Below are 26,585 nucleotides of genomic sequence, written 5' to 3' on the forward strand. Positions count from 1 at the left end.
TTACAGATGTGATCACCATGGTCCCCATAGGAGCTCACAATCTGAATTCCCTGCCATTATGTCTTTGAAGTTTGGGAGGAAGCTGGAGAACCCAGAAGAAACCCACGCGATCTTGGGGAGAGCATACAAAGCTCCTTGCAGATGTTGTCCTTGGTGGGATTTTAACTAAGGACCCCAGGACTGCAGTGCTAACTGCTGAGCCACCATATCTGTGGGGATTGTTGCCCATCCATTGTGAAGAGCATTTGTGAGATCAGAGATCATGTTGGATGAAAAGCCGGGCTCACAATCTATATGGGATGGAATTGAGGTCAGGAATCTATGGCCTGTTATGTTTTTTCACATCAAACTCACCCAGCCATGTCTTTAAGGACCCTGCTTTGAACACTGGGCACAGTCATGGTGAGGGGACAAAATAGGGTCCCCAAACTGTTCCAACAAAGTTGGAAAACTACCATTGTCCAAAATATCTTGGAATGCTGAAATATTAAGCTTTCCCTTAACTAGAAGTAACGGTTTAGACCAATCCCTGAAATTCAGTTCCATAGCATTATTTCTCCCCCACCAAATTTTACAGCTGGTACAATGCAGTCAGGCAGGTAACGTTCTCCTTGTATTCACCAAACCTAGACTTATCCATCAGACACCAGATAGAATAGCATGATAGATAGATAGAGCAGATAGAGACAGGGAGACGGTAGGGGTCAATGAAGGATTAGGGGGGGATGGGACATGCAAGGAACGTAGGGAGGCTAGGAGTAATAAAGGTGTTAATAGGATTAAATGTCTACTGGCAAATGCAAGAAGTCTTGCAAACAAAATGAATGAATTGGAGACTCTTATGTCAACCATGGATTATGATGTGGTGGGCATTACGGAAACCTGGCTGGATGAAAGCCATGACTGGGTGACAAACATACAGGGTTATAGTACATTTAGGAAGGACAGGAAAGGCCAAAAAGGTGGTGGGGTGTGTATATTTATTAAATCTAACCTAAAACCTGTGTTGTATGATGACATTGAGGGGAACAGCAACAATGTAGAGTCAGTATGGGTAAATGTACATGGGGAGGGGAATAATGGAAAAATGCTAATTGGAGTTTGCTATAAGCCTCCTAACATACCTGAACAAATAGATGGTGAAATGCTGGAACAAATTGAAAAGGCAGCTAATAATAATAATCGGGTTCTTATTATGGGGGATTTCAACTATCCAGACATTCAGTGGGACATAGAATCTTCTGGTTCTGCTAAAAGCTGTAAGTTCTTATCTACCATTCAAGACCATTTCCTCTCTCAGATGGTAGGTGAACCGACCAGGGGAGATAATTTGCTAGATCTGGTCCTGTCAAATAGACCGGATACAATTTCAGATCTACAGGTCCGGGAGCACTTGGGCACCAGCGATCATAATATGGTAAGCTTCAACATAATATTCAATAGAACATTTCAAAGGGGGAATGCTAAAACCTGGAATTTTAGGAAAGCTGATTTCAACAAATTAAGGGAAGAGCTTAAATGTGTAGATTGGGACAAAGTCATGGTAACTGGGGATACCGAACATAAATGGGTTAAGTTTAAGGATATACTACTAGAGTCCTGTTAAAAACGTATACCCTCTGGTAATAAAATGTCCAGGAATAAAAAGAAACCACTATGGATAAATAAGACTGTACAAAGTATAATAAAACAAAAACAAAGGGCATTTAAAATCTTAAAGGCTGAGAATACAGAAATAGCATTGCAGGAGTATAAAGATATCAATAGGAAATGTAAAAAAGAAATCAAACAAGCAAAATTAGCTACTGAAACAAAAATCGCCAATGACATTAAAATAAATCCCAAAATCTTTTACAAATACATTAATGCCAAAAGGAAAACAAAGGATAGTATCGGCCCCTTAAAATATAATAACAAGTTAGTTATAGAGGACAAACAAAAGACTGAGATATTAAATAGGCATTTCTCATCTGTATTCACCAAGGAACTGACTGTACCAGGGATCATTCAACAAGTGAAAAATCAAAGTCCACCACCCGATATAATTAATTTAACACAAGATGAAGTACGCCTACGTCTGAGTAAATTAAACATTGACAAATCCCCAGGGCCAGATGGCATTCATCCACGAATATTGAGGGAATTGAGCTCCGTAATCGACAGACCGCTGTATCTCATCTTTTTAGACTCACTTGTAACAGGGTTGGTGCCTCAGGATTGGAGGATTGCTGATGTGGTACCGATATTTAAGAAAGGTAAGAGGGTAGATCCAGGCAACTACCGTCCAGTAAGCCTGACATCAGTAGTATGCAAAGTTTTTGAGGGCATTTTAAGGGATGACATGCAAAAATATATTGCAGAAAATAATATGATAACTGACAAACAGCATGGATTCATGAAAGATAAGTCGTGTCTAACCAACCTGTTGGGGTTCTATGAGGGGGGTAAGTTCAAACCTGGATATTGGTAATGCAGCTGATGTGATTTATTTGGACTTTGCAAAGGCATTTGATACTGTACCACATAATAGCCTTATACTAAAGCTCCAGAAGCAAGGACTAGGGGACACAATATGCAACTGGGTAAGGAATTGGCTAAAAGATAGGAAACAAAGAGTAGTCATAAAGGGTACATTCTCTAAATGGGCTATAGTCAGCAGTGGGGTGCCGCAGGGATCTGTACTTGGACCGATTCTTTTTACTCTCTTTATTAATGACCTTGTGGATGGGATTGATAGTACAGTGTCAGTCTTTGCCGATGACACAAAACTATGTAGGATATTAAAAACTGACCTGGATAGTACAATATTACAAAAAGATCTGGATAAGATGTCAGAATGGGCAGATACTTGGCAAATGAGATTTAATGTTGATAAATGTAAAGTAATGCACCTAGGACGGAGTAATCCTATAGCTGCGTATACATTAAATGGAAGTAAACTCGGGACTACAGAACAGGAGAAGGACTTGGGTATTCTCATTACAAATAAGCTGAGCAGCAGCACTCAATGTCAAGCAGCAGCTGCTAAAGCAAACAAGATTTTAGGGTGTATAAAAAGAGAGATTAGATCCCGTGATCCCAACGTATTGTTACCCCTCTATAAATCACTTGTAAGGCCACATCTGGAATATGGGATTCAGTTTTGGGCTCCACATTTTAAAAAGGACATTCAGAAGTTAGAGTCAGTTCAAAGGCGGGCAACTAGACTATTACAAGGAATGGAAGGCCTCCCATATGATGACAGGTTGAAAAAGTTAGATATGTTTAGCTTAGAAAAAAGACGTCTCAGAGGAGATCTCATTTATATGTATAAATACATGTGTGGTCAATATAAAGGACTGGCACATGACTTATTTCTTCCAAAGACAGTACTAAGGACCAGGGGGCACTCACTGCGAGTGGAAGAAAAGCGATTCCGACAGCTAAATAGGAAAGGGTTCTTTACAGTTAGAGCAGTCAGACTGTGGAATACACTACCACAAGAGGTAGTAATGGCAGATACTATAACAGCTTTTAAAAAAGGGCTGGATGATTTCCTCAGTACACAAAACATTGTTGGTTATAAATGACTTAGTGATTAAATGTAGAACTGGTGGAGGAAGGTTGAAATAGATGGACCTAGGTCTTTTTTCAACCTAAGTAACTATGTAACTATGTAACTATGATTGGTCATTCTACAATACATTTGTCCACTGCTCCAGAGTCCTGTGCTCTTAACCAGTCGTCTCGATGCCTAGCACTGTGCTTAGTGATGTACAGCTTGCATTCAGATGCTTGGTCATGGAGACCCATGCCATGAAACTCCCAGGGCACAGTTTTGGTCTGATGTTACTTTGTAGTAACAATAGGTATTGAGTCTACAAAGCATTGGTGGCTTATGCGCCTCAGCACTCGGGGACTCCTCACTGAAACTTTATGTGGTCTCCACTTTGCCGAGTTGCTGTGGTCCCTGAATGCCTTCACACGTGCTCAACATATTCAGATAGTCAGGTCTCCTCCTCCTGGTACCCCATTTTATATATATATAGTGGGTATGTGTCGCCCAGGGCTATGGAGTACTCGGTCTCGGGCAGTGTATAACTGGGGAATGTCACTTTGGTGGCCGTTGCCCGATTCAGTGTCCTGGGTGCTTTTTAATGGGAGTATTTACAAGGGAGATTAAAGTCCTTGGTGTGACGCCACCTGCGGGTTGCGGTTAAGATGGTGGAACCGCTGCTGCTGAGTTGGTTATCTCTAGGGCTGGTGGTAATGGCAGCTGTGGTGGCAGGCCTTCCGCAGGTAGGGCTGAGCCCGGGAGATGTATGGTGAAGACTTTCGCCGAAGAAGGGAGGCCACACCGTGGATTGTAATTTAACAGTCTTTACTCACAGCTGGGCCCTTGGACGGCTGGTTCAGGTCCCTGTAGTTCCAGTGCCAGTTTGATGACTCGGTTGCTCTGACCCCGACACCCTCAGTGTGGTTGGGTCCCCGTATTTAGGAGCTGATTTGGGGCCCAATTGTCCTTTTTGCAGTCTCTTCGTCCGTACGGCGGGCAGTGTGGACCCTATAGAGCTGGTCTGTGGTCCCGAACCCTGATCCGCTCGTTACTGCTGATGCCCCTGTATCTGTGAGTCAGTGAGGTACGTGAAGGTTCCCTCACTGTGCAGGTATTTGCCAGGCCGCGAAAGCTGACACCTGACCTAAGGCCCTGTGCCCCGTCGGTGCTCTGGTGCCAGTGGTACTCAGGTGTATCTACCCTGGTGACCACTCTTCTGTGCCCCCGGGTCACCGTTACATGACCCAGCTTTAGGCACGTCTCTACTGCTTGACTCTCTACTGCTGACTGCTCACGGTCCCTTTTTACCAGGCTGTCTAGTCCCCTGGACTGGCTCTGCCATCTAGGTGGCCATTCCTTTTGTGTCTGACAAACCAATTACCCCTGGTGTGGGGTGGAAACTGTGATTTTGGTGTGTGCAGATGTCACTGGCACTGGTGTTCCAGGTCCCTGGGGGTAGGCCCTGCATCCCAGTGAAGATGCAGTACCTAGTAGTGCCCTGAGTGGTTCAGGGGTGCTACAGGTATCTTTGGGAGAACCTTGTTAGAGGTCATTATAACGGCCTTCTCATATATAGTGGCAAAGAGATGGGGGTTTTTTAGCCTTTTCTGGGGGAAACTAAACAGAAAATCACATGATCCTTTTAGGCCCCAACCATCAATTTCGTGGTTTGCTGGTAAGGAACACAGAAAATTATCTGAGTATCTGTGCGGGTGACTTTTGGGAAAGGGGTGTCTGTCAGCAGGGAAGTGACAGCCCATGTGTTTTTAGTTCACAATAAGTGTATTGCATATTTAAAAAGTAATGACTTCTCTTGTTTTTTTTTGCATTAATTGGCATGGACCTATAGCTATAGCATCACCTGTACTGACCTGATGACAGGTCAGTACAGATGATGCTATACTTTTCTGAAAATGTTCTTATCTGCACAGTTAGTGAACAATCTGTCTACGTTACCCATATATGCAGATATAGAGGAACAGCAGCTTATGGGTTGTGCACAGTGATATAATCATTAGTGAGGAGTGAGCACTACCATGGTCGGGTGCTCAGTACTCATAACGAGCAGTCGGACACTCCGAGGGGCACGACTCATGTGCCGAGTATAATGGAAGTCAATGGAGATTTTGAGCATTTTTCTAGAAGATCTTCCATTATACTCGATACACGAGTTGTGCCTATCCGAGCATCCGACTGCTAGTTACAAGTACCGAGCACCTGAGCATGGTAGTGCTCGCTCATCACTAAGAGTCACGTCATATAGACTAGGTCTTCTACTACTCCATAGACATTGCTGTAAATGCCTTCAGTCTATCATGCTGCAGCAGGAGCGGTACAATATAGAATTTGTCACATAAAAATATGACATAAGGAAGCATCATCTTCCGTTAGGAATTTTTTTTCTTTAATACTGCATTTACTATATTTATGGCTACCTAGAAAAAAGTACAGTACAGACCAAAAGTTTGGGCACACCTTCTCATTCAAAGAATTTTCTTTATTTTCATGACTCTGAAAATTGTAGATTCACATTGAAGGCATCAAAACTATGAATTAACACATGTGGAATGAAATACTTAACAAAAAAGTGTGAAACAACTGAAAACATGTCTTATATTCTAGGTTCTTCAAAGTAGCCACCTTTTGCTTTGATTACTGCTTTGCACACTCTTGGCATTCTCTTGATGAGCTTCAAGAGGTAGTCACCGGAAAAGGTTTTCACTTCACAGGTGTGCCCTGTGAGGTTTAATAAGTGGGATTTCTTGCCTTATAAATGGGGTTGGGACCATCAGTTGTGTTGTGCTGAAGACTGGTGGATACACAGCTGATAGCGCTACTGAATAGACTGTTAGAATATGTATTATGGCAAGAAAAAAGCAGCTAAGTAAAGAAAAATGAGTGGCCATCATTACTTTAAGAAATGAAGGTCAGTCAGTCCGAAAAATTGGGAAAACTTTGAAAGTGTCCTCAAGTGCAGTGGCAAAAACCATCAAACTCTACAAAGAAACTGGCTCACATGAGGACCGCCCCAGGAAAGGAAGACCAAGAGTCACCTCTGTTGCGGAGGATAAGTTTATCCGAGTCACCAGCCTCAGAAATCGCAGGTTAACAGCAGCTCAGATTACACACTAGGTCAATGCCACACAGAATTCTAGCAGCAGACACATCTCTAGAACAACTGTTAAGAGGAGACTTTGTGCAGCAGGCCTTCATGGTAAAATAGCTGCTAGGAAACCACTGCTAAAAACAGGCAACAAGCAGCAGAGGCTTGTTTGGGCTAAAGAACACAAGGAATGGACATTAGACCAGTGGAAATCTGTGCTTTGGTCTGATGAGTCCAAATTTGAGATCTTTGGATCCAACCACCGTGTCTTTGTGCAACGCAGAAAAGGTGAACGGATGGACTCTACATGCCTGGTTCCCACTGTGAAGCATGGAGGAGGAGGTGTGATGGTGCTTTGCTGGTGACACTGTTGGGGATTTATTCAAAATTGAAGGCAAAGGCATACTGAACCAGCATGGCTACCACAGCATCTTGCAGCGGTTTGCTATTCCATTCGGTTTACGTTTAGTTAGACCATCATTTATTTTTCAACAGGACAATGACCCCAAACACACCTCCATGCTGTGTAAGGGCTATTTGACTAAGAAGGAGAGTGATGGGGTGCTACGCCAGATGACCTGGCCTCCACAGTCACCAGACCTGAACCCAATCGAGAGGGTTTGGGGTGAGCTGGCCCGCAGAGTGAAGGCAAAAGGGCCAACAAGTGCTAAGCATCTCTGGGAACTCCTTCAAGACTGTTGGAAAACCATTTTCGGTGACTGCCTCTTGAAGCTCATCAAGAGAATGCCAAGAGTGTGCAATGCAGTAATCAAAGCTACTTTGAAGAACCTAGAATATGACATATTTTCAGTTGTTTCACACTTTTTTGTTAAGTATTTCATTCCACATGTTTTCATTCATAGTTTTGATGCCTTCAATGTGAATCTACAATTTTCAGAGTCATGAAAATAAAGAAAACTCTTTGAATGAGGTGGTGTGTCCAAACGTTTAGTCTGTACTGTATATATACATGGCAATCTATGATCTGTAAGGCACCGCTATCAGAATCATTTTTCAGTGAATTTCCACTTCACAGGAATTTCCAGATTCTTTCTAAAGACTGCCGTCTCAGCAGGGTGCAAGGAAAGTGACGTTATACCCATCATGAGAGCGGCCAACTGAGAAAAACACTAAACCCCCGCTGAGCAATGTTGTATATTATTGTACCAGTTACTAAATTCTGCCCAGACTGAAAATTCAGTATTTGGGTGGCCGGACCATGATTTAATAACGTGAAAGACTTTCCCATGAAGTCACCTAAATGGTCTGTAAAGAAACATTGGGAGAAATTCCAGAAACAAGCGCCAGGGCAGTCGGGCATTTTTGTTTTGCTAATGAGTTTGGGAATAACTTAAATCTTATAAATCAATTAGGGCAAAAAAAAATCTGCAAGACTTTTATCTCAAATCTTAAAGTGTATTATTAAAAGTAAATATACACGATATTCATTTAAATCTACGTTCATTTTGCTATTGAAGGGGTCCGATTACTAGAAAAAAAAAAGTATTTGAGAAATTAAAAAAAAAATTTACACCCCTAGAATTTTGTATAAATTAAAGGCAATCTGTCACCACTACACTAAGCAGCCCAGTAAGTGAAACGCCTCTGTAATCAGGATCTCTGCCCCTACATTATTCTGCTCTCAGATTTGTTGGCAAAAGCTGGAGTCATCACATGACCTGTTGCTACCATGACAACCATCGGCTCCCGGTGATCGCGTCATGGGGCCTCCGATAGCGGCGAGGAAAGGCGTGTTCCCTGCTGAGGGCATTTAAATCGTACTGTCACATTTTGACAGAGCGATTTAAGGGGTTAACAGGCGCGGGTAGATTGCGGATCCACTTGCACCTGCGAGGTCCACATGTCTGCTGTACAAATCAGCAGACATGTGTAAGGATTACCGCTGGCTCACCGCAGCAGCCAGCAGTGATTCCAACTTCATGATTTAGGACATACCGTTACGTCCTCAGTCGTCAGTGTATAATAGTATTATGTATAAAGAGTTAATGATATTATCACATAAGGGAATCATAGTGTTGCATACAATATGTTTTATCAGGACTACCCTGGCCAACCACATACACTACAGTTCAAAAGTTTGGGGTAACCAAGACAATCTTGTCTTTTCCATGAAAAATCATACTGATAGAATACCAGCTGCCTGCTTCTTCCCTAAATAGTTCATGCATAATCTGGAGGTGTGCTTTGGGTCATTGTCCTGTTGTAGTATGAAATTGGCTCCAATCAAGCGCTGTCCACAGGGTATGGCCAGGCGTTTCAAAATGGAATGATAGCCTTCCTTGTTCAAAATCCCTTTTATATTGTACAAATCTCCCACTTTACCAGCATCAAAGAAACCCCAAACTATCACATTACCTCCACCATGCTTGACAGATGGCGTCAGACACTCTTCCATCATCTTTTCGGTAGTTCTGCATCTCACAAATGTTCTTCTGTGTGATCCAAACACCTGAAACTTCAATTTGTCTGTCCATAACACTTTTTTCCATTCTTCCTCTGTCCAATGTCTGTGTTCTTTTGCCCATAATAATCTATTCCTTTTATTAGCTCAGATATGGCTTTTTCTTTGCCACTCTGCCCTGAAAGCCAGCATCCCGGAGTCGCCTCTTCACTGTAGATGTTGACACTGGCGTTTTGCGTGTGCTATTTAATGAAGCTGCCAGATGAGGACCTGTGAGGCGTCGATTTCTCAAACTAGAGACTCTAATGTACTTGTCTTGTTGCTCAGTTGTGCAGCAGGGCCTCCCAATTCTCTTTCTACTCTGGTTAGAGCCTGTTTGTGCTCTCCTCTGAAGAGAGTAGTACACACCGTTGTAGGAAATCTTCAGTTTCTTGGCAATTTCTCGCAAGGAATATCGTTCATTTCTAAGAACAAGAATAGACTGCCGAGTTTCACATGAAAGTTCTTTTTTCTGGACATTTTGAGAGTTTAATCGAACCAACAAATGTAATGCTCCAGATTCTCAACTAGCTCAAAGGAAGGTCAGTTTTATAGCTTCTCTAATCTGTAAAACTGTTTTCAGCTGTGCTAACATACTTGCACAAGGTTTTTCAAGGAATTTCTAAACATCCATTAGCATTCTAACACAGTTAGCAAACACAATGTACCATTAGACCACTGCAGTGGTGGTTGTTAGAAATACGCCTCTATACACCCATGTAGATATTGCATTAAAAACCAGATGTTTGAAGCTAGAATAATCATTTACCACATTAACAATGTATAGAGTGTATTTTTATTTAATTTATTATTCGCTTCATTGAAAAAAAAATGGGCTTTTTTCCTTTTAAAAATAAGGAACTATCTAATTGACCCTAAACTTTTCAACTGTAGTGTAGTTCCCAAAAAATTAAGATGACAAGGCTAACATAATCGTAGGGCAGTCCAAAATGTTATTCCCACCAGGGAACCCTAAATAATGTCATAAGGTAACTCCTCTTCATCAACCTACATCTAAATCAAAAGCTTCCACAGAACAAGTGAAAACAGACATACAAGGAAAGAAAGGGATGGAAGGGGAAATATATTGTTGCCCAAAAATAGTCCAAAGGAGCCCAAATGTTTTCAAATAATTCCACACCTGCATTAAGAATGGCAGACAAATACTCCTGCGTACGTCAGAAATTCTGCACACCAAATTCTGGTATGATGGGGGATTGGTCCGCTTCTAGTGCAGAGCAATAAGACACCTAGCAGCTATGTAGTATTTTTTTTTAATGACTTATATTTAGAAAAATATTTAATTTTTACAGAGCAATTTTTAAAAATAAAACTAATAGCCAGTTTGTGGTGATGGTTTCTCTCTAAGATGTTCATACACATTAAGGAAAATGCTGCAAGAAATTTTTGGGAGAAATATCCCCCAGTCTCCCGTGAGAACACATATGCATGATTGCAAGAATCGAGTGTGCATGTGGAGTTTGATTAAGGGGTACAATAACAAAATACAAGTAACATGGAACCCTGTCCTGCGAAACTTTATATCAATCTACTCAGCAGCCGCAGCTCTATAAATGTTGCCTGAAGATTGATGAAGACAGGAAAGATGCATTTTATTTTTGGGATGTGGAAAATAAGAGGGTAAAGGTGTTGCTAACTTTTTTTTTTCTTTTAACTTGTAGAGTCCATTTACATGTCATTAAAGGGAAAATATCAAGTTGAGAAACGCCATTTACCTGCAGATCTAGGGATACTCTGCAGGAAATTGAGGAAAGTGAGGGTGCTGTAATTGTCGCGCCCAAGGAAGGGGTACTCGGTCCCTGGCGGTTGCAAATGGGAATGTCACTCTGGTGGCCGTTGCCCGGTCCCGTGCCCTGGAGCTTCTTTTGTAAAAGGGGATATTTACAGGGGAGATAAGAGTTAGGGGTACTTTACACGCTACGACATCGCTAGTCAGCGACGTCGCTGTGACCGCCAAACAATCCCTCCCTCAAGGGGGAGGTGCGTTCTGCGTCATAGCGACGTCACTGCGGCATCAGTAAGCGGCCAGCCAATACAAGTGGAGGGGCGGAGATGAGCGGGACGTAACATCCCACCCACCTCCTTCCTTCTGCATTGCCGGTAGAGGCAGGTAAGGAGATGTTCGTCGCTCATGCGGTGTCATACATAGCGATGTGTGATGCCGCAGGAACGACGAACAACATCGCTACGTACGAGACAACGATTTTTGGTGTTTGGACGACCTCTCCAAAACCAATGATTTTTGTCTCTTTGGCGATCGTTTAAGGTCGCTCATTAGTGTTACACGCTGCGATGTCGTTACCGGCGCTGCATGTGCGTCACTAACGACATGACTCTGATGATATATCGGTAGCGATGTTGCAGCTTGTAAAGTACCCCTTAATGTTCATGTGGCGCCACCTTCGGGTTGCGGTTTAGGATGGGGAACCGCCGCTGCTGAATGTGGGTACTCCCACGGCTGGTGGTGGTTGCAGCAATGGTGTTAGGCCCTCCGCAGGGAGGGCCGTGCCTTCTAGATGTAACGGTGTAATAACGGAGACCACACCAGGTTGTCTTTAACAGTCTCTACTCACTCAGACCCATACGGTGGGCAGTGCGGACCCTGTGGGAAGGTAAGTGTCCGAACCCCGATCCTAGTTTACTGCTGATGCCCCCGGATTATTTGGTTTAGTGAAGTCCCTGAAGGTGTCCTCACGGGGCAGGTATTTATCAAGCTGTGTAGAACTGGCGCCTGATCTAGAGCCCTGTGCCCCGTGCGTGCTTCGGTCCCAGCGGTATCTCCGGTACTCGACTTGGCGACCTCTCTCCCGTGCCCACGGGGGTCACCGTTGCACGGGCCCAGCTCAGGCACGTCCGCACACCTCTCTGTGTGCCACACTTCTCTAGGCTCCCTGACTGCTGACCCCTCCCACTAGGCTGGCTAATCCCAGGGACTCGTTCCTATCCATGGCGACCATCCCCTTACATGGTTAACCCTCTATGCCCAGTGTGGAGTGGAGAACTAGGATTTTGGTTGTGCTTTGGTGGTATCGGCACTGGTACTACAGATCCCAGGGGGTAGGTCCTGCATCCCCAAGAGCATGCAGTTCCTTGTAGTGCCCTGAGTGGCTCAGGGGAGCTATATTATCACTCCCCAGCCCTTCCTAAAACATTCTTTGCAGAATATGTGTGCAGAGCTGACTGTCAATCAAAGTAATTAAAGCACGCTCCCTGTGCAGCTCCGTTAACTGGAAGTGTGAGGCTGAAGGGAAGATATAAGTTAACCTTCTCTCTGTAGACCCTGCTCCAGTAAGGCTGCTTTCACACATCAGGCACAATCCGGCAAAAACATGAAAAAACGGATCCGGTGTCTGTTGCCGCCGGATCCGTTTTTTGCCCCATAGACTTTCATTAGCGCCGGATTGTGCCGGATGCCCTTGTGTTTCATCCGGGTTTTTGTCGGATCCGGCAAAATTTACTTGTCCGGCGACCGGATGAAACGTTGAAGTGAATGTTTTAGTGTCCGGCAAAAAAAAAGATGGCGCCATATGGCGTGTTTTATAATGGAAGCCTATGGACGCCAGATCCGGCGTAATGCGGCAAAAAACGGATCCGGCCACCTGATCTGTTTTTTTTTAACTGAGCATGCTCAGTATCACACCGAATCTGTCAAAAAACTGAAGGAACTGATGCAACTGATCCGTTTTTTCGCCGGATCGTGCCTGATGCCAAAAAACTGATGTGTGAAAGCAGCCTAAGGCAGTCATGCAGGAGGTTTGCTTTGACTATATACTGCCCTTCCATGTGCACTGAAAATTGAGGGTGCAGCGCTGATCAACTATTTACCTGCAAATTATTCCTATATCTGCAGATAGTTTCCCTAAATTACACCATAAGTTTCTTGTTAATACAGATTGTAACCAGACACCATTATCACTCACCTACAGGTGGAAGATTCTTCTTGGAGCTTTTCTTGCAGACGTAGGGTAGAGCATTATAGCAGTTTCGGGTCTGCCAGGCACCAGACATCTCAGTACGAATTACTGCACAGTTTTCTTCTTCCGAATTGCTTGGCTGATCTAGAAAAGCAGTAAAATCTATATATATAATTGCCTTATTCTGTCTGTCTGTCTGTCTGTCTGTCTGTCATGCTCCAAAATTGTGTCCTTACGGTGACACAAAGCTGATTGGCCGCTGGGCTCGCCATGGCCCCGCCCCCCCACACGGATTGGCCTCTCGCCCCGGCTCTCTGCAGGCCCCACCCCCCTCACGCAATGCACGCTCGCTCTTGCCCAACTGACACGTAGCTCCGACTCCCAGGTGAGTACACACACACACACATCAGATCACACTCACTCTCACACACACCTCACACATCACACATCACATCCACACACTCACAACATCCTGGGATATCGCTTGCTTCTACACCGGCTCCGTCACGATCCCAGCAGCGCCAGACATAACCTTGCGATGCTGGGATCTTCACGGTGCCCGTGAACGCTGGTAACCATTATACACATCGGGTAACTAAGGTCCCTTGGTTACCCGATGTGTATCATAGTTACCAGTGTACACCGGCTCACACTCACTCTCACACACACCTCACACATACATCACATCGCATCCACACACTCACAGCATCCGGCGATATCGCTTGCTTCTCGGCCTCGATACTGTGCTGTTGTGACCTTCCAGGACCTGCCGGAGGATCACATGGCCAGAAGCATGTGGTATCTCCGGATGTTGTGAGTATGAGCGCGTATGTGCAATATCGTCAATGTGTGTGTGCGTGAGTGTATGCGATCGGGTGTGTGTGGGTGTGTGTGAGTGTATGCGATCGGGTGTGTGAGTGTCGGCAGAGGAGCATGGCGTGCTGGAGAAGGCTGGGAGGAGAGAGGCTGATCCTGGGGAAGGCTGGGATGGAGAGGCTGATGCTGGGGACAGAGAGGCTGATGCTGGGATGAGAGAGGCTGATGCTGGGATGAGAGAGGCTGATGCTGGGGACAGAGAGGCTGATGCTGGGGACAGAGAGGCTGATGCTGGGGGCAGAGAGGCTGATGCTGGGGACAGAGAGGCTGATGCTGGGGACAGAGAGGCTGATGCTGGGATGAGAGAGGCTGATGCTGGGGACAGAGAGGCTGATGCTGGGGACAGAGAGGCTGATGCTGGGGACAGAGAGGCTGATGCTGGGGACAGAGAGGCTGATGCTGGGGACAGAGAGGCTGATGCTGGGGACAGAGAGGCTGATGCTGGGGACAGAGAGGCTGATGCTGGGGACAGAGAGGCTGATGCTGGGGACAGAGAGGCTGATGCTGGGGACAGAGAGGCTGATGCTGGGGACAGAGAGGCTGATGCTGGGATGAGAGAGGCTGATGCTGGGGACAGAGAGGCTGATGCTGGGGACAGAGAGGCTGATGCTGGGGACAGAGAGGCTGATGCTGGGGACAGAGAGGCTGATGCTGGGGACAGAGAGGCTGATGCTGGGGACAGAGAGGCTGATGCTGCGGGGAGAGAGGCTGATGCTGCGGGGAGAGAGGCTGATGCTGGGAGGAGAGAGGCTGATGCTGCGGGTAGAGAGGCTGATGCTGGCGCAGCATGGCGGATGGAGCACGTTTGGGAGTGCGCAGCATGGCGGATGGAGCACGTTTGGGAGTGCGCAGCATGGCGGATGGAGCATTTTTGGAAGTGCGCAGCATGGCGGATGGAGCACGTTTGGGAGTGCGCAGCATGGGGGATGGAGCACGTTTGGGAGTGCGCAGCATGGCGGATGGAGCACGTTTGGGAGTGCGCAGCATGGCGGATGGAGCACGTTTGGGAGTGCGCAGCATGGGGGATGGAGCACGATGGGGAGTGCGGAGTATGGCGGATGGAGCATGTTTGGGAGTGCGCAGCATGGCGGATGGACCACGTTTGGGAGTGCGCAGCATGGCGGATGGAGCACGTTTGGGAGTGCGCAGCATGGGAGATGGAGCACGATGGGGAGTGCGCAGCATGGCGGATGGAGCACGTTTGGGAGTGCGCAGCATGGGGGATGGAGCACGATGGGGAGTGCGCAGCATGGCGGATGGAGCACGTTTGGGAGTGCGCAGCATGGCGGATGGAGCACGTTTGGGAGTGCGCAGCATGGCGGATGGAGCACGTTTGGGAGTGCGCAGGATGGGAGATGGAGCACGATGGGGGGTGCGCAGCATAGGGGATGGAGCACGTTTGGGAGTGCGCAGCATGGCGGATGGAGCACGTTTGGGAGTGCGCAGCATGGGGGATGCAGCACGATGGGGAGTGCGGAGTATGGCGGATGGAGCACGTTTGGGAGTGCGCAGCATGGCGGATGGACCACGTTTGGGACTGCGCAGCATGGTGGATGGAGCACGTTTGGGAGTGCGCAGCATGGGAGATGGAGCACGATGGGGGGTGCGCAGCATAGGGTATAGAGCACGATGGGGAGTGCGGAGTATGGCGGATGGAGCACGTTTGGGAGTGCGCAGCATGGTGGATGGAGCACGTTTGGGAGTGCGCAGCATGGCGGATGGAGCACGTTTGGGAGTGCGCAGCATGGGAGATGGGGCACGATGGGGAGTGCGCAGCATGGCGGATGGAGCACGTTTGGGAGTGCGCAGCATGGGGGATGGAGCACGATGGGGAATGCGCAGCATGGCGGATGGAGCACGTTTGGGAGTGCGCAGCATGGCGGATGGAGCACGTTTGGGAGTGCGCAGCATGGCGGATGGAGCACGTTTGGGAGTGCGCAGGATGGGAGATATAGCACGATGGGGGGTGCGCAGCATAGGGGATGGAGCACGATGGGGAGTGCGCTGCATGGGGGATGGAGCACGATGGGGAGTGCGCTGCATGGGGGATGGAGCACGATGGGAAGTGCACACCTCCCCCCAACACACACACACGCGCGCGCGCACTGCACAACACACCACACACACACTGGGAACCACAAACAACTGCCGTACACAGACACCCACACACAGACAACGCTGCACACACAAATATACGCACATACCGCACAACACACACATTGCACAAAACATACCTCCCCCCAAAACACACCACACACACACAAACCGCGCAACACACACACACAACGCTACAGACACACAGCGCTTCACAAACAACGCAACACACAAACAACACCACTCTCACCCCCCGCCACACCCAGACAACACCCAGAACATGTACAGCCCCTACACAAACACTTGGTAACTACACACAACAACATCTATATATATATAACAAAAATCATACATGAACTACACAATTCGTAAATTCTAGAATACCCGATGCGTAGAATCGGGCCACCTTCTAGTATATATATATATATATATATATATATATATATATATATATATATAAAAAAAAAAGTAAGATAAGGCAAGATAAAATGATAATCACAAACATAAATACACAGTATTTTTTTATGAGAGAAAATGTAAGAAATATTGTAGAAAGATTGAAATTATTCAATAAATGGATCACTAGATTAATAAAATAGGCAACTACGCGATTAGAATAAAGCTTTCCATACACATTAGCGGGCTACAGGGCAAACAATTCTTCGGCCGATTGTTTGGCTGACATAAATCTTAGCAGAATCCCCCTTACACAGGACTACTGGTTCAGCCAAGTGCTCATATGTTTTCTATAAGAAAGCCGCCAGGTGAAATGTCAACCAGTGGCCTTTTTCCACGAGTTTGTCAATCTAAAATCGAACATGCCTGATCAACATCTCTCCCGACCATCAGTTGACCAGCATCCCCATACACATTAGCCTGTTGGCCAAACCTGTCAATATTGGTGGGTTCTGTTGACATTAGTCTAGTGTGTATGGGGGCCTTAAAGGGAACCAATCACCAGGATTTTTGTATACAAGCTAAAGCCAGTGCTATACTGGCACTATCAGGCTGATTCTATACATACCTGTAGTGGTCAGCTCGGATGTTTAGGTTAGGAAATCCAAGAAAGTAAAGTTTATAAAATTGGCAGCTGCTTGAGTGACAGCAGCTGAGGATCAGATAATATATGGGGGCTAATTCATGGTTATCTCCTCCCCCTGTTAGAATTAGCATAATTATTATACAGTCAATCTAGCAGGACCTGTGGTGAGGTCATACCCATGTGACCAGAAGGGGCGGGGCCCCAGCCAACAGAAAAATGTTACTTCCTGATATCAGCTTTGTTGGCTGAGACCCGACTCCTTTTGGTCACATGGGTATGACCTCACCACAGGTCCTGCTAGGTTGATTGTATAATATGCTAATTCTAATAGAGGGAGGGGATAACTATACATACCCTCCCAGATATTATATGATCCTCAGCTGCTGTCACTCAAGAAGCTGCTGACTTAATAAACTTTACTTTCTTGGATTTCAAAACCTATACATCGAGCTGACCACTACAGGTATGTATAGAATCAACTTGATAGTGCCAGTATAGCACTGGCTTTAGGTTATATACAAAGATCCTGTTGATTGTTTCCCTTTAACTGGGAAGTTGAAATGTGTTTCCAGTTGACTTACCCCGGGAATATCAGCTGCTAGTTACAAAACCAGACCAATGTGATCCTCTGATCACCATCAAAATCAGACCCATGTAATCCACTTATTGCCAGATAAACTAGTCCAATGGTGTTGGTCAGCTTGTCATGGGCACCAGACTGATGGCGACCATCTGAAGGCAGATACATGCTGACCATGTGATTATCACAAAAAACAGAACCATATGATCCTCTGATCCCAACAGAAACCAGATAGAGTATTTGTTGATGGCTACAAAAATGAGACTAATGGGGACCTTCTCAGTGCCACATAAATCAGATCCATGTGATCGCCTAATCGTCAAAGAAACCAGACCCATGTGGCACCCCCCTGATCGCCACAAAAAACTAGACCTATGTGGCTTCCCTGATCGCCACAAAAAAACAGACCTACATGACACCCTCATCACCACAGAAACCAGAACCACAGTCATCTGCTGATCACTGGGTCAGATACAGTGGAAAAAGGAAGTTATCATGATGACACCAGCCCATTACTGACCACACAGTGAAAGGGGGATTACTATTTATAGCATTTATTAAAGTTCATTTCTGGAGAGGTGCTCTCTCCATAACACCCATAGGCTTTACTGAAAAAAGGTAGAGGTACAAGCGTGGCACCATTTATTTGACGATAGCAATCTTAACTGCCTGTCTTAATAAACTTTATAACAAAACCTCTCTAAAAATATAATTTTATAAAATATCTAAAATATTACACAACACCCAACACCTAGGTATTACATTTACAATAATAGTAACACTACGGTATCACAAACATTAGAATATGTTTTCAGATGGCAAACAGTTCAGGAAAGGCATTCTGTTACTTACCAGTCTCCCAGTTCAAGAATTTTAATGGCGATCCATCAGACCACTGCCAGCCCCCATTAACGTTAATGTCATTGAGTCCTATCCAGAGAGTGGAACTGTATCCCGTCAGGAGGCCTGTAAGGAAAGGTTGCACAAAAGTAATTTACGAGTACGACCTATTATTGGCAGGATAATTATACATATGGCGTGCAATCCCGATACTTTCTATGGAATTTATTCCTTTTAACAAACTAGGAAAGAGCATAGATGAATAAAACACTGTACAAAGTTACATGATAAAATTAGGATTACCGCAAAATGCATATTACATATCAGCAATCCTATGTGCTCTCTACAGAACTAGGGTAATATTAGGACTTATTAATAAAACTATTAAAAAAACTTTATAATTAATGGTTTAAAACAAGAGTTTTTAACTAGAAAGAGTGCCCTTAATCCATAGGATGTGTCTGGTATCACATTCATGCCAATTATAAAGGGTCGTATGAGATCATTAAAAAAGGGTCAGCTTTAGGCCACGTGCATGTAATGTTCTAGAAATGCACTGCTATTTGATTGACAGCAGCTACAGAATATGTAATAGGTGGGTCGGGTTTTGCTATCTATTCCCGCCCGTGTCTGCTACCTGGCCCCTGTAGATGTTATACTGTATGGGCTCCTTCCAAGTATGAGTCATTTCTGTCATGTGATAGGGGCAGTCACAGGTGGAGGACCGTGGGAACCTCCAGCTGTGACCGCAAATAACCTAAGTGATGTCACTGCTGATCAGTGCTCAGTCTCTGCTTGAAGTCCACAGTGGGCTTTCATGTTCCATGTTCGCGCTTTGTGACTTCAAATATGTAGCAGAGATAGAATCATTGTGGGACCTTGTGTGGATTATGTCGAACCAGCAGGGGTGTTTTGGGGGTTAATAAAGTGGAGGGTGTTTTTTTTGTTTTATTTCAAATCAAGGATTTTTTTGGTGTTTGTGTTTATTTACTTTCACTTACAGATTAGTCTCATAAACCCTCCTCATTACTAATCTAGGGCTTACTGGCAGCTGAGGGCTGTTATTAATCCCTTATTACCCTGATTGCCACTGCACCACGGCAATTGGGAAGAGTCGGGTAAAGATCTCGGTAAAGATCCGAGACTGTCCCATCTAATTCATAAGTATAAAGCGCTTGCTTCATTCGTGCAGATCAGGACTATTACAGCCTGGGTCCACCCATCACTAAACATGACTAAAAAACACATGATTGCTGCAGCCAATCACTGAGTTCAACAGCTCCATCAATGCTAAGTGATAGGTTGCAGCAGTCCTGTGCGCTGTAGTCATGATGTCACATGTGTGGCCTGTAAACAAACACTCGAGCGGCAGCAGAGAGGGGTTCCTGGAGCAGCGAAGGGTGAGTAACAACTTTTCTGGTTATTTTAACCTGATGCAAAAACATAAACTGGAGTAACCTATCCCCCAAAAATGCTTTTAACATTATAAAATATGGTAAATTGCTTCAAATCTTTATACACTATCTATAAGAATATAAACCCAGTGTATTTGTAACAACCCACCATTAATATACGTTTGTTCATGTATCTCGTTAATGCTGAGGAGATTGGCATCTTGCTGTAAGCAACTGGTCCACGCTTCTCCCCACGACAGCGCCGACTGGAAATTAAATTGGTAGCAGCTGTTGGTTAGTGGATCCTTGTCCCAGAATGCTTCACAGTCAGGGCCTGAAACACATAGAAAATAAAGGAGTATAATTATTAGTCTACCCGCCTAAGAAACCATCACTCAATTACATGGCATCTTGGGAGGAAGTCTAACTAAACCCATTAAAAACCATCTGAACAAACAGTGATATACAGTAGATACGATCTGTACATTCCAGCCCCAGCTCCATTGTACAAGTAATGTATGAATTTCTATACCTCCATGTCTGACAGAATGGTCAAGGGTAAACAGAGAAGGAAAAGATTTATGGTGGATCAGCTGCACTATACAGATAAACAGGCTAGTAAAGAATAAAAATACACAAGTGATACTGTAAAAATGCAATAGACAACCAGTGCCTAATGGCAAGAAATGAAAAGAAGATAACATTTAAAAAGCCAGCGTTTTGGGTAAAGGTTTCTATTGTGTGAGCAAAATACACTCCTATGCCTTTTGAACCCTAAATTAATAAGACTTGTTTTACGACTGCACAAGAACTCATACAGCACAGCCTTTTATGGACTTCTTTATTAATGGACATGCAGGCCCTTAAAGAGAATCTGTCACCAGGTTTTTAACACTTAATCTAAGAGCAGCAAAACGAAGGGTCAGAGGTCCTGATTCCCAGCGATGTGTCACTTACTGGGCTGCTTAGTGTAGTTTTGATTAAAAAAAAACATTGTTTAATCAGCTGTAAATCATTAGAGGACTACTTGGCGTGCTGCCAGGTAGTTCAGCATATTCATCAGCTCTGTATAACTGCTAGATCTGCAGCAGAGAAAACATTGATTTTATCATAATGACAGAAAACAGCTCAGTAAGTGACACATTGCTGGAATCAGGGTCTCTGTCTATATATTATGCTGCTCTCAGATGGGGGAGCAAAAACCTGGTGACAGATTCCCTTTAAATACAGTCACAGACAAAGGAAAAGTCCCCCATAAACTATGAACTAATAGGAACTTTAAGCGGGCTTTACACGCTACGATATATCTAACGAGATGTCATGGGGCCACGTCGTAAGTGACGCACATCCGGCATCGTTAGTGATATCGTATCGTGTAACAGCTATGAATGAGCAGAAATACTCACCTTCTCGTTCATCGCTGACACATCGCTCATTTTCTAAAAATCGAACGTCCTGTTGTTCATTGTTCCCGAGGCAGCACACATCGCTCCGTGTGACACCCCGAGAACGATGAACACAGCTTACCTGCAGCCGCCGGCAATGCTGAAGGAAGTCTACATTTCATACAATTTGGCCACTATAGAATAAACACTTTCATAAGGAAAATACAAGAAGAAAATACTAAAAAATTCTACCTAGTTTTTAGATAAAAAAAACCCCAAACAAATATTGTGCTCAATTTAATTGTTTGTTCAATATGCTAGAAGCTGCTGAGCTGCAGTACCCAATAGTCGCCGCTAAAGACTGTGTAGAGCTGGGCTACTATTTATAGCTGGCAGCCACCAGAGCTGATAACAGATGGTCAGTGGGGATTCTTAAAGCTGCTTTACACTCAGCGACATCGCTTGCAATGTCGCTCGTGAAAGCACCCGCACCCGATTTGCCCGTGGCGCACAATATCGCTAGGACGCGTCACGCATACTTACCTTCCTAGCGACGTCGCTGTGGCCAGCGAACAACCTTTTTTTTAAGGGGGAGGTTCGTGTGATGTCACAGCGACGTCACACGGCAGCCCGCCAATAGAAGCGGAGGGGCGGAGACCAGCCATATTAATGACACGACCACCTCGTTGCCGGAGGATGCAGGTACGGTGTTGTTCGTCGTTCCCGGGGTGTCACACGTAGTGATGTGTGCTGCCTCAGGAACGACGAACAACCTGCGTCCAGCAACAGCAACGACATTTGAGATTAGAACGACGTGTCAACGATCAACGATTAGGTGAGTATTTTTGATTGTTAGCGGTCGCTCGTAGGTGTCACACGCAACGACGTCGCTAACAAGGCCGGATGTGTGTCACGAATTCCGTGACCCCAACAACATCTCGTTAGCGATGTTGTTGCGTGTAACGGGGCCTTTAGTGTCAGATCCCCACCAATTTAATATTGATAGCATTTTCTGGGAAATAGGCAATCAATATAAGAGCATTGGACAACCCTTTTAAAGCACCACTACAGCATTTTTATTTATTGCACCACTAGAGTAGTGCTTTAAATGTAAGTTCTCTGACCTCTGATACTCACCTTCCGAAGGCTTCACCTTCTATTGCCACTGCTCAGGTCGGTCTCGGCGATATGTGACCTGCCAGCAGCTTCAATGTTTCATGGAGCACGCCGTAGGTCACAACTCATTGTGTGGCGCCCTGGACAAGCCAGGTCGTCACAGAACAACACCAACACAACCCACACCCCGGTTAGGCACACCAAAGCCAAACACAAAATCCTTGTTGCCTTCCTCCTGGGGCTGATGTCCACACCAGGGGGTGGGCCAGGCGGTTGGTCCCGCCCACCGAGGAGTTCACAGTCCTGGAGGCGGGAAAAGTAGGAAGACGAGATCAGTTTTGGAGAGGGAAGTGGTAGCAGAGGAGACTGACCGTGTCCGGGTGTGTGGCCCGGACGTTACAGCAAGGTTGTCAAACGGTGGTGACCGTCTGCAGGAGAGGCCGATTGGAGCGAACCGAAAGGACCGTGGACGGGTGGTGGCCCGGCGGTACCGGACCGGCGAGCAAAGAGAAGCCAGCACCATCCGGCAGGGCTTACGGACCCCAACAAGGCTAGGAGTCGCCGTCCAATTTGTCAAATCCGTTAGAGAAGGGAACCTCCTGGGTTTCCCAGCAGTCAAGTCCCGATAGAAGGCGACAGCTCAAACCGTGAAGGGAAACACAGTCATCGCCAAGGCTAAAGTTCCCAGGGCCAGAGCCTGCGGGCAAAAGGGGCTCCTTCAGCACCCATCCAAGCTGGGGAGCGGGTTACCGGTGGGAACCCATTGGAACCGTACACACTACACAGGTGCAGGGAAAGGCAGTCACCATCAACCTACCGGGAGCAGAAACCACCGCAGCCGTCAGTGGGCCCCGTCCATCCAGCAATGTGTTTTACCAAGAACTGTGTTTTCGTGATTGACTGAGTGAGTACTACCATGCCGTGCGGCACAGCGCTGCCCCTGCGACCCTGCACCTCGCCAGGCCCCGTAACCCGCCTGCCATCCATCCTTACCTCCTTCACTGGGCCCCGGGACAACCAACCCCCTGCCCACGGAGGGGAGAACCAACATCCAAGCTGCTCCCAGTCATCGCTCCCGGGATCCCCGTCCAGAGCAGTGGTGGTGTCACAACCTCACCACAACCGTAGGTGGCGTCACGGACAATAAATCCCCAAAACCATTCCCCTTTTCACTCACGGGCGAGGAACGCCGCTCGAGTCCCCGGGATCCGGCCCACCGCTCGAGCCACCACCGAGCAGCAGCAGTAGCCGGGCCCGAGCAGTGGGTGAGCGCAGCGTCCCCTCCTCCGCCCGCGACAATTGCATCTCTATGAGAGCCTCATTCTGGCCTTTTTCTGGCTCTCATAGAGTTGCATTGAGACACTGTGGTGTAACTTCTGACTTCCGGCCAGTCAGAAGAAGTTACTGTCACAAGATGGCGCTGCAAGACTGGAGCCACATCGGTAAAAGGTGAAGCCACGGAAGGTGATTATATGACAGGGGCTTTCATTTAAAGCACCACTACAGTCTTTAAAAACAAAAATGCTGGAACGGCACTTTAATATATTTTGAAAGCATCCGGGGCTGTTTTCCTGATACAGAACTCCGAATTTGTCTCAAGAAAATACCTATAGCTGAAATAAGGTATTCATATTAAATTTATTTATTAAAAAATTTGTTAATGATGTTTTTTTGCCATTTGTGATAGGGACAGAGACCCTGATTCCAGCGATGTATCACTCAGTTTACTTTACATCCGTTAGCAACTTCGCAGTGTGTGACACCAATGAGCAACGATCAACGAGCGCAAACACGTGAAAAATTGTTGCTCGTTGACACGTCGTTCATTTCCTTAATATCGTTGCTATTGCAGGTACGATATAGTTCGGCGTTCCTGCGGCAGCACACATCGCTGTGTGTGACACCGCAGGAACGATGAACATCTCCTTACCTGCGGCCGCCGGCAATGAGGAAGGAAGGAGGTGAGCGGCATGTTCCGACCACTCATCTCCGCCCCTCCTCTGCTATTGGACGGCTGCCGTGTGACGTCGCTGTGACGCCGCACGAACCTCCCCCTTAGAAAGGAGGCGGTTTGCTGGCCAGAGAGACGTCACAGGGAAGGTAAGTCCGTGTGACGGGTGTTAGCAATGTTGTGCGCCATGGGCAGCGATTTGCCCATGTCGCACAACCGACGGGGGCGGGTACGCTCGCTAGCGATCTCGGTACCGATATCGCAGCGTGTAAAGTACCCTTAAATCTCCACCCTGACATCATCTGTTGGGAGAAAGTCGGGAGGCCCTCATATTGCTGGTTTCAGCCAATGTCAGTCTAATGTGTAAGTGGGCCTTTAGATTTATAATTCTTATTCTGTAGAGAAGACTTTTCAGCAGTCTCATTATTATCACAGGCACTCCCGATTACATTTAATTACATTGTACGGCTTTGGAACCTGAAGAGCACCCCTATTTCTCTTGTTATCCCTACAAGGAAGTGCCATTTATTTTTTCTTCATTATTATCACAGACATGATTACAATAAGAAAATTAACACCTCTATATTCAATATATAATTCAGGAGCCACCATTTTAAGTGTGGCCTTCAGCTCCACATAAGCTATTGATGTGACTACTTCGGACTTCAGCCTGCCATATCGACCTAGTTGTTTACACAGTGGTCGAGGAAGCTAATGTATGGTGGCCCTTGATTTGTCCAGCTATTATAGCCGCCCCCATGTCTTCCAGTAACATGAGAGAATCATGGTTATAATCAATCTTCTTTTTCTTACGAACATATTAGCAATGTCGTATGGTTTTGCCTCATAATCTCATCTTTCTGGGCTAATCTAAGTGTGACAAGACTGCAGAGATAATGTATTAGGGTTACTTCAAGTCATAGTTGGGACCAACTTACTTTTTACAGGACAGAAACCCCATTTTTCATCTTTGCCATAGTCAACAGTGGTTGCACACCAAAGATGGCCGTCTTCCCGTCCTGTGCCAGTGCAGCTATAGAACCATTGATCGTCGTACTTAAAAGGGATTGCACAGGGGCGACCATTGGAGTTTCCTTGAATAGTGTAAATGTCTGTGTAAAGAAAGAAGATTTAGTAATTGAGTTAATAAGACTACAAGAGCGGAGTCAGCGGTGAAGATAGGTCAATGTGGAAAGTAAGGTTAAGGAGTCCATTGCTCATAGAAGAGACAGGAGCATCGATTCGCAGGACTCCGGTCTACCGGCCAGATCAGCAATCTGCGACCACTAGACAGGAAGCCATGGAATCTCCTTACCGCTTGGCTTTCCTGACTCTTCTTTTGATTAGCTCGGCTGGCGAGACATCATTACATTGAGGTGTGATGCACACATGATGTCGTGCCATACATTTTTTGGGTCTAGAAGCAGTGTTTCTGAACTCCAGACCTCGAGACCCACCAGCAGATCATGTTTTCAGGATTTCCTTAATGTTGCCCAGGTGATGGAATTATTCCCTGTCTAATATTGAGGAAAACCTGAAAACATGATCTGTTGGTGGGTCTTCAGGACTGGAGTTGAGAAACAATGGTAGAGGGAGAAGTGTTTCACTTCAAGATGTTTAATAATCTGGCTCAGACAATAGCATTTTCTGTTGACATATTTCCTTTAAATGTCTTTTAACAAACTCAGCATAAATCAATAGTGCTAGTCAATGTAAGACAATTTGTAGACTATCAAATCAGATAATTATGTTCTTTCTCCACTTATGAGCCATTTCTTGTCTTACACCTGCCTTCTAGACTCATCAGTGACTCAGAAAACAATCAAGTAAATCTGTCTTGGTCAAAACAAGATGGATTGCCAGTTCACTTATGGATCAGATTACAGATGCTTTTTGTGGTCAAAGGAGAAAAAAGGGGAAGGGAAAAGCAAAGTAAAAGAGAGTGAGCGAGGCACAGACTCATACAGAACTCAATTTCTTCTTTCTAGTAAGTGTATATCTCACCCTAGATTCATAGCTGTGTAATGTTCTTAGAGGAAACTTTCTACTCGCTTTTCTTATGTTCAGAGGCATGCTGTAAAACAGCAGCTTATAATCACGTACAGAATATATAGTAAATGTACATTTACGAAATTACTATGCCTCATTATGGATTTTTAATTGGTGAAAAATGTGATATTTTCACTTTAATTTTACCTGTGGGCTACCCATGTGAAGAAACAAATAATTATTTTGCAATTGAACCTGCGCTGTGGCTCCTCTTGAACAGAATT

The 26,585-nt window shown here is 45.6% G+C and overlaps 1 protein-coding gene across 2 annotated transcripts in view; it reads right to left on the reverse strand.

Annotated features, from left to right (window-relative positions):
• MRC2 (mannose receptor C-type 2) overlaps positions 1–26,585 on the reverse strand; it is a 166,809-nt gene that overhangs the window by 85,439 nt on the left and 54,785 nt on the right. For both annotated transcript variants that reach the window (XM_075350287.1, XM_075350286.1), the window contains exons 3-6: positions 25,251–25,424; positions 20,030–20,194; positions 18,479–18,592; positions 13,041–13,178 (exon numbers count right to left, since the gene is read on the reverse strand). In XM_075350287.1, the coding sequence (XP_075206402.1) occupies positions 13,041–13,178; positions 18,479–18,592; positions 20,030–20,194; positions 25,251–25,424 (591 nt within the window). The remainder of the gene's footprint in view (positions 1–13,040; positions 13,179–18,478; positions 18,593–20,029; positions 20,195–25,250; positions 25,425–26,585) is intronic.

This window comes from Anomaloglossus baeobatrachus, chromosome 5, assembly GCF_048569485.1.
Source record: "Anomaloglossus baeobatrachus isolate aAnoBae1 chromosome 5, aAnoBae1.hap1, whole genome shotgun sequence".
NCBI classification, from domain to species: Eukaryota; Metazoa; Chordata; class Amphibia; order Anura; family Aromobatidae; genus Anomaloglossus; species Anomaloglossus baeobatrachus.